This window comes from Wolffia australiana, chromosome 18 (genome assembly GCF_029677425.1).
Source record: "Wolffia australiana isolate 7733 chromosome 18, ASM2967742v1".
NCBI classification, from domain to species: domain Eukaryota; kingdom Viridiplantae; phylum Streptophyta; class Magnoliopsida; order Alismatales; family Araceae; genus Wolffia; species Wolffia australiana.
The window spans coordinates 9,169,477-9,178,453 of NC_135852.1; the positions used below are offsets into that span (position 1 = coordinate 9,169,477).

Here is an 8,977-nt window from a genome sequence, read left to right on the forward strand (position 1 = left end):
GTGGCTTGTGATGTGGAGTCCACTCTCTTTCGCAAGACTACCTCGATCGGATGTATTGTTCTTGCTGTCTATGTGGATGACATGATTATCACGGCCAGTGATCAAATGGGTATTCAAAATATCAAGACCTTCCTGCATCAACATCTTGATATTCGAGACTTAGGGGAACCTAAGTATTTCCTTGGCATTGAATTTGCATCTCGACCGAGTGCTCTTGTCATTAATCAACGCAAATATATACTTGATATTTTACAAGAAGCTGGTTTATCTGGATGCAAGCCATATGCATCTCCGACAGATAACAAACCTCAACTTTGGAGCACCACATCTCCCTTGTATACCGATCCCAAACAATATCGCCATCTCGTTGGGAAGCTTATCTATGCTACGTTGACTCGTCTTGAGATTGCCTTTACTGTAAATGTTCTGAGCCAGTTTATGCATACCCCTCGAGAGGTTCATTGGGAAGCCTCTACGTTTGTTTGCATATCTTAAATATGCTCCAAGCCGAGGACGTATCTTCAGGTGACATGGTCATCTACAAGTCGTTGGGTACTCTAATGCAGGTTTTGCTGGTGACCGTTAGGACCGTAAGTCTACGACGGCCTATTGTATAGATGTGGGTGGTATCTAGTGCATAGGCAGAATATCAAGCGATGGCTGAGACGTCTTCGGAGATGTTATGGGTACGTAATTTTTATATGAACTTGGTTTTCCAGTCAAAGGAGCTATGCCGATGATGTGTGACAATCAAGCAGCCATGTTCATTGCCAACAATCAAACATTCTCCATGCCTACCAAGCATATCGAAATCGATTGCCATGTGATTCGCCACCCCATCGTCGCAGGACTTATTTCCACACCTTATGTAAGCATCTGCAAATCAACTTGCAGACATCTTTACTAAAGGACTAAGTGTGACATCCTACGACATCTTCTTAGGCAAGCTGGGCCTATCTGACATATACGCTCCAGCTTGAGGAGGAATGTTAGAGCAATTCTCCATCTCTCTCTCTCTTGCGAACATGGTCAATAACCACCTCCACTATCTCCACGATCTCCTCTCCCCCTCTCCTTCTTCTTCTCTCTATTTATTCTCTTATTTCTTCACTGAATGTATCACGATTGTTCATCTTCATCATTCTTCAAGTACCATGTTGAAGAAGAGAGAGTGAAGAAGAATTCGAGATGAAGAAGAGTCTCAGAAGACACTAAATGAGAAGCAAGGAGAGAAAGAAAAAGAGTCTCAAACGAAATACGAGGAACTCTACGTATTGCGACAACAGGTTCACCCACCATATATTAAGTTCGATTGTTACATATGTTTAAATGAATCTGAAACATCACAGATCCAAGACATCACATAATTTTGATATCACATATTTAAAATTCTTATGTATCTTCGGTTTTGTATCCTTGACCATAGTATTATTTGGACCATCTATTGCAGCCGAGGCATGGCAAGGACCTGCCAAGGTGGGAGGGTGATGTTGATTCTGAATTTAAAAAAATAGGAAATAACTACAAATTAAATCGGTTATTGTCATGTTTAATCAAATCTAGACTGACTAACCTAGCCACCCTAAAATTGTGGGCTGGTTGTCGCCATTTGGTCCAGTCCCATCGGATCTAAATGTCCAAACCCAGAAATTATTGAAGAGATGGGATAATAAACTAGATTTGAGAACCCAGTAACTTGTTAAACAGTCAGATCAAACAGAATTAAAAATACTTCATCACTCAATGAATTATTATTATAATTACGAATCAAATACAACCTGCCTGATGTCGATTGTGATACCAATCCTGCATAAGCCTATGATAGTTACCTCTTTATTTACCACCTTGTGAGGATTTTAATTGTAGAAGTTATAAATATGGAGTTGGCCTTTTAATGTACTGGATGTTTTGTTAAATCCTAGATAATGTAGATTTATTAGAGGACAATGGTTTGGGAGATGCTTACTTAAATGATCGAGTCAGGAACAAGTTTTTGTGCTGATGTATCATCTGTTCCAAAACCCTAAGATATCATTTCTCCATGGAAGCTACATCTCCCAAATGAAGACAACTAAAATAAACTCCACGAGAATGACATCAAAATTATGTTCAATCCATAAATATGTAATATGTGTTGGTGGTAGAGGATTTTGATGTGCACAAAGCAAATATTTTTCATCCCCGTTGGGTTTAATCATGATCATTGGAATTTAAGAATTGGCAGATATTACCTTTAAAGGTCATACAGAATAGATGCAACTCTTCAAGTAATTTCAGAAATTTCCTATTCCATTTCTTTACAATTTCTTTTAAAAGGATTCTTCTTAAAGGTGGTATAAAATGTTTTAACAATGCACGATAAATGTCAATGTTTTATAAGCTGAATTTTACTAGTTTAATTACTACTGTTGGTTCTAATCAACTTATAGAATAATATTCATAGTGACCCTCAATCTTATGATGTACATGGTGGGTAGAAGAGGCAGAGTTCGAGGATTTAATTTAAACTATTTAGAATGGAGTTTTAGTAGATTTTAATATTGATTAAATGTGATCTTGAGTGAAGATTTCATAATCCAAGATTAAATGGGGATAATCTCTATTGATTTAAATTCTAAATAAATGGTAGATACTTAGAGGTCATGAGGGAAAATAATTGAGAATATAGAGGTAGGAGAGATGAGAGAATATGAGTAGAATATAGGCCCTCACTTCATTCAACTTGCTCCTCAAAACAAGATCCAAAATCAGAAGTGTAATGAGCTAAGGATAGTACTTGATATAGGGTTTAAACAATAATGGTTGGAGAATAATATGGGGATTTAGAGGAAAATAAGGAATATAATTTCGTAGTATGATAATAGAATTTCGTCTTGTAACAAGACAACCGCTAGTACATTTTGCTCTGGTCAAAGCAATTTGAGAGAACACAAATCAAAATCAATGAAGAGAGAAACTAAAAGTCAAATAAAATATTTTAAATATGTACTAAAGACAAATATATTTCATTTTTACTATCGTAACATGCAATTATAATCATTTCAGTACAAAACAAAATTGCAATAAGCATGAGAGTTATATTGTAAATAACATGTTATCAATCTTATGCATCTGGTGAATGATAAATGTGCATGCCACGTATGAGATGAATGATTAAGCAGTTCTTCCTTTGTCTAATCCCTCTCAATCTCTTTTTCCCTCTGTTCTCTTTGGAAATCAACAAGGAGAGAGCTTTTTTTCCCTACAATATCTTCAGTCTACCTTCTCTCTCGCCTCTTGCAATCCAGTACAAGAAATCCTACTTCAAACCTGACTGCCAGTGGCGACGGCACCAGGCACGAACCAGAACCACGGAGCTCGATCGGTAGATAACCTGCGTAAGGCCCTCGCGCCGTTCCTCAAGTTCAGCACTGTGACGTAGGTCTTGCCTCGGCCGTCTGGGCAGTCGATGTAGAAAATGCAATCGGCCATCACGTCAGGGAATTCTCGGACGTGCAAGGCCACGAAGCCGTCGTCTCCGAGCAAGATAGCGTGCCCAGACAGCTGAATCAGTCTCACCCACTCGCCATCGTTATTTTCACTTGCCCGAAACCGAAAAACCTCGAACGTACGCGGGCAACACTGGCAAGTCCAAGAACGAAGCATGATAAGCTCGTCAGACATCATACCGAGGTATTTCTGGCGGGGTAAATAGCCGTGCAACCAAGGACTCCTCGCCGGAGCTGACACCAGATAGGATGAAAGTTGAAGGGTGTGAAGGTCGAAGACGAAGACTTGGCAATTATTAGCGAGCACGTAGAGATTTCCGTCGTCGTCCGCGGCGATGTCAGTGATATAGCGTTTGGTAGGAAGCGCGATATCCGTCCAGGCTTCAGCGCCGAATGGAGCGAAGGCAAGCTCCGATATGGGTCGCCCACTTCGAAGAACGACGGCGAAAACGGGTTTTTTACCGTCGCCCGTTTTCCGTTGCACCAAGATGGCTTTTCTGTAAACGCCGAAGGTCAGGCCGGGTTCGACGACGGAGCGAGGAAACTCCGCGGTGGTACGCGTGAATACGTCAAAGGCGTGGGCGTGGCTCCGGGCGTCCTCCATCATGATATGCCCTCTCGACGTGCCGATGAGACGGAACTTGTTAGAACGATTGGCCGTGGCGTCGAAATGGAAGACGTGAATCTCTCTGTGCCAGAGGGCGTGTAACTCGTAACGGATATGGCTCCCATCGGTGTAACGTTCTGGAAGAACAAGCCACATGGAAGAAGCTCTTGTGATCGTTTTGAAGATCGATTCGAGCGTCGCAAATGATGGAAGATTGCCGTTGTAGTGGGTATGATTTCTTTAACGGGCGAACGACGATGTAACCTGCAGAGGCATGAAAATGATCACTCGGTGAGGAGGAAGGCGATCTTGAAAAGAATTGTGACGATCTTGAAGTGGGGGATGTTTCTGTGATATACCGAGGCGGAGAAAAACTGACCTGAAAGAAAGAACGACGATCCAATCAATGAAGATCTTAGAACAGAGAGCGCTGATTCAGACCCGGATACGGCGATGGCAAGACATCACTGGCGGAAAGACTTCTGGGGATCGCAAGAAGAGCAAGAAAACACGACGACATAGGTGGTTCAGCACAGATGAGTAAAGTCAGTAACAGAGACACGGGATAAGGGGTGGAAAATACTTAACGGTATAACTATTGGGAAGAGGAGACAAGATATTATGAGGAAATGTCCCCTATCAAGAACCAGTCTCAACGGTATACTTGCCAAATAGCTCTGATCCTAAATGTAACTCGTGCATTAATATTCCCCGTTCGATGATAAAGTATGTATGTTATATAACCTTTTAACGACTCCAGTTTAAGGGGACCTAAAAAATTTTTGTTCTTCTATAGTTCAGTCTTTTTCCTTGTGCGCTGTTCTATATATTCTAGCCACCTATAATCTCATATCTTTGAAGATGGTCAGTTCAAGATTTAAGATGAGAGGAAAGCTCCTCCCTCAACATAAAGTGGAAGGAATGATCTAACGCTGTCTCGTTTTCCGTTCAAGTTTTCCAAAGGCAGCTGACTTTTGTGGAAAACTAAGTTTATTTCACCACTCAAACACGTTGAAGTTCTTTGCTTAAAGTATATTTAAAACCATTAAATATAAAATTGTAGACCCTTTATCAGATCCAAATTTCTTCAAAGAGGAGAAGTCATCAAGTAGTCATTGATAGGATACTATCTTCTACAACTGAACCTCAAGGGAGACTGGGAGGTCCTCTAATGGTGATGTATAAACCCGCGTTTCTAAATAGTGATCTAATCACGTCGGTTTTTAGTATATCGAATGGATATCAAAACAAAAAAATAATATATGGTATCATTTCATCATGGTGATAGGAACAAAATGTTTATTTCTTCATTTTTTATAAATCTTCAGATATTCAAGGCACCTCGAGTGGTTTAATATAAGTTGACACAAGTTTATGTGTGAAATGTTGAAATGAAGTTTCTTCAATGGCCAATGGTTTACCAGTCACTTTAGTTAGGGTAATAAAACACAGTCTGATTCTGACCAAAACACAATCATTTCAGTTTTGCATTTCTACAACATTTTTTGTGAGGGACTTCATTGACTAGTCACACGTGACATTGTCGGTCTCTATTTGTGGTTTATGATGAATATTTCGAGCCAAAGTTTGCCAAAAATAAGATTTATTTAAATAAAATTTGAACAATGTCGCTTAATCACTTAGGGCATCATAAGTGTAAAGTCCTCAAGTATGCAATAGAACGTTATAATCTTACCTTTACGCACCTACCTACATATATCCTACGTGTTTCATGCAATCTTTCTATATCTTTAAAATCCCACCGCTTTCAAGATCTTCCAAAACGTTTAAACACTCCTCGGAATAGATAAATTTAGACCTCTGAGGGCGTCTGAGAGAAAAAATAATCGAAATACCGAACTTGGATAGAGCTTCTGCGACACGAAACGTTCCAATTCTCTTTCTCACTATCTTTCTGCATCGCCAAAATCACACCACTTTCAAGATCTTCCAAAACGTTTAAACACCCCTCGGAATAGATACATTCAGAACTCCGGGTGGGTCTACGAGAAAAATCATCGAAATACCGCTCTAGGATAGAGCTTTCGCGACACAAAACCGTTTCATTTCTCATTCTCTTCATTTTTCTATATTTCCGCATGGATTACACAAAAAGAATAGGCACATAGAACGAAAGAACCAAACTGTGGCAAAGCAACCAGCGGAAGATTAAGGGTTGCCCCAGACAGCGCAACATTTCACGTACTAAATCTAAAAGCAAGCGGCTCAGGGAAGAACCAGAACCACGGAGCGAAAGGGGTGGACAGCGGGATAGCGTGTCTCGCACCGGTCCTCAAGTTCACCATATGGATAAAGCAACGCGAGGGGATTTGCTCGCTGTCGAGCCAGTAAACACAATCGGCCACCAGCCCGGGGTTCTCTCTCGCGCGCAAGGTCACAAACCCGTCGTCTCCCAACAAGATAGCGTGCCCGAGCAGCTCTGTAATCTTCACCCACCTCGGCTCAAGACTGAGGAGTCTATCCAGCCAGAACACATCGAACATGGGGGGGTAAAACTCGGATTTCCAAGTCCGGACCATGATAAGCTCGCCGTAGATCATCCCCAGGTGTCTCTGGCAGTCTGGATAGGCCTCCAGCTCCGCTGCCCTGGGCGGCGGTATCGGACGATAAGAGGATTGTTCAAGGGTGCGGAGGTCGAAGGAGAAGACATGGCAAGTACGGGCGAGCGCGTAGAGCTTGCCGTCGTCGTCCGCGGCTATGTCATCGAAACAGCTTCCACCGCCGGGGGTGAGGTTGGTCCAGGCGGCCGCGCCCACGGGTGCGAAGGCGATCTCGGGGATGCGCCGTATTTGCACTCTTCGGAGGACCGCGGCCCAGAGCGGCGCGCCGCGGCCGGGCCGCTGCGGGACCAGGATGGCCTTCTTGTAGACCCCGAAGCAGAGCCCTGGCTCGACGACGGAGGCCGGGAAGGGCAGCCAGGTGTAGCTGAACGGGTCGAGAGCCTGGACGCGGCTCAGCCCGCAGACCGTCATTAACCAGCCTCTCGACGTGCCGATAATGCGGTATTTGCACCAGCGGCCCCCCCAGAAGTTCAACGGGTAGGTTTGATGCGTTCGATGCGAGAGCTCGTGCAGCTGAAACCAGACGTGGCTTCCTTCGTTGGACAGCTGAGGAACGACGAGAAACATCGAGAATTCTTTGATGGGTCGCTCTGGAAATCAAGAAGAACGTCGGCTTCTTTGGATTAACCTGTTGGGGCGGAGAGCGCGATCTTGAGATGAAGGCGGAGAAGAAGTTCTTGGAAGAAGGGAGGGTAATGTAGTGGCAAGAACTGCGAGGTTAGATGAGGGTAGAGGTTGTTCGGTATTGGTGAGTGAAATCTAAGCTGTTGAAGCTTAGCAACGAGGGTGGGGAAGAGAGATTATGAATGACACGATCCCTCCTGAAGAACCAGTTTCAACGGTATCCTAACCGTGTGAGCTTTTGTTTATGTTTGTTTTTTTAAGATCACAGGATCAAAGTCGGCGTAATAATCCTGTTTTTTATTTTCTTTTCTTGGCTTCTTTTATTTGTTCACGATCGGCTTGCAATTGTGAATCCTTTTTTCTCCTTTTTTTGAACTTCTTTTACCGTTATAGGTTGTCGATTCAAAATTTAACTTGATATAAAAGTTCTTCGTTAATGATGTGATGTCTCATCTTCAGTTGAAGGTCGCCAATCATGACTTTCTCTCGTGGAAACTCTACCGCTGAAAGTTGAGTGAGTATCTCCATTGTTCATGTTTCACACCAACTCCATTAATAACCGTTTCAGATAAACATTGAGATTTCTTTATCTCGTCCAAATTTCTTCAGTGGGGCAAAATAATCGAGTAGTTCTTTTCCAGCGCCCACGGATGACACATAGAAACAAAAACAATTCAAGTAATTATTTCTTGGGTAATATCTTCTACTACTGAGTATGTGCACCTAATCGGCACAGGATGTTGTAAAATCCGCGGCATTGGCATTATGATGATAGTTATACTTCAATTAATATTTTTCATAATGCTATAGGAGACTATGACGCATTATGATTATGTTACAGATTGCACTTTTATAATTGATTATGGCGTATTTGTCTAGATAAAATATTTGATTAAATTGGATGTCAATCTTTTGTCGATCCATGAAGTATATACACATGGAATCAGAATATTCAAAGGCAATGCTACGTCTCAAAATATAAAATAATGTTTCCATCTGATGTTAAAGCGAGCCAATGTTTGACTAAACGATCTACAGATAAATAGAAAATTTTTAGAAGCCAAATTATGAAATATATAACATATTCATCTATCATGTTTATGGTAATTTTCATAGCTATATGAGGAAATACCAAGGTCTATAAATCAAAAAATGTAATTTCACAAAAAGGGAAATTTAAAAAATATAATAAAACTATAATGAATATTTTTCTTTTTTTTTGGCAAAATACACGGTGCCGGGTACGGCCAACCCCAGGGTTGTGCCCGTAGTCCGATCTAGCCGTGCCCTGGATGCCACCCAGGGGGATTTTATTTATAGGATGTAGTGTTTTCCAATGTTTATAGGCGTGGAACGAGTATATATGTCCCAATTACACTCGGATCCCACTCGTCCACGCCCATATGTAGGAAAAAGAAAAGTTACATGAGTGATACCTCGCAGACGCTCGAGGAAGTGTGTTCGCCATCATTCCTCCGGAGCTGCTCTGCGATGTCGATGTAGTGCGTGGTGATGCTCTAGTCGGGGTGTGTCCTCTCCGTCGTTAAGTGTGCTTGAAGTAGTGCCTGGTGACGCTCTAGTAGGGGCAGGCGCTGTCCACGCCGCGAACGCCAGCACTCAACTCAATCCTCCAATCCCGCGGGGCTGGCTTCGCGAGGAGGCGGCGTGTGCGGAGG

The 8,977-nt window shown here is 42.3% G+C and overlaps 1 protein-coding gene across 1 annotated transcript; it reads right to left on the reverse strand.

The window, feature by feature from the left end:
• Positions 1-3,154: 3,154 nt before the first annotated feature.
• On the reverse strand, positions 3,155-4,624 carry LOC144715147 (LOW protein: F-box/kelch-repeat protein (DUF295)). The gene is made up of 2 exons (XM_078590046.1): positions 4,475-4,624; positions 3,155-4,359 (listed from the first exon to the last, which is right to left on the reverse strand). Exon 2 carries the CDS (start codon positions 4,249-4,251, stop codon positions 3,304-3,306), a length of 948 nt encoding a protein of 315 aa, XP_078446172.1. The 5' UTR covers positions 4,252-4,359; positions 4,475-4,624; the 3' UTR covers positions 3,155-3,303.
• Between the last annotated feature and the right edge of the window lie 4,353 nt (positions 4,625-8,977).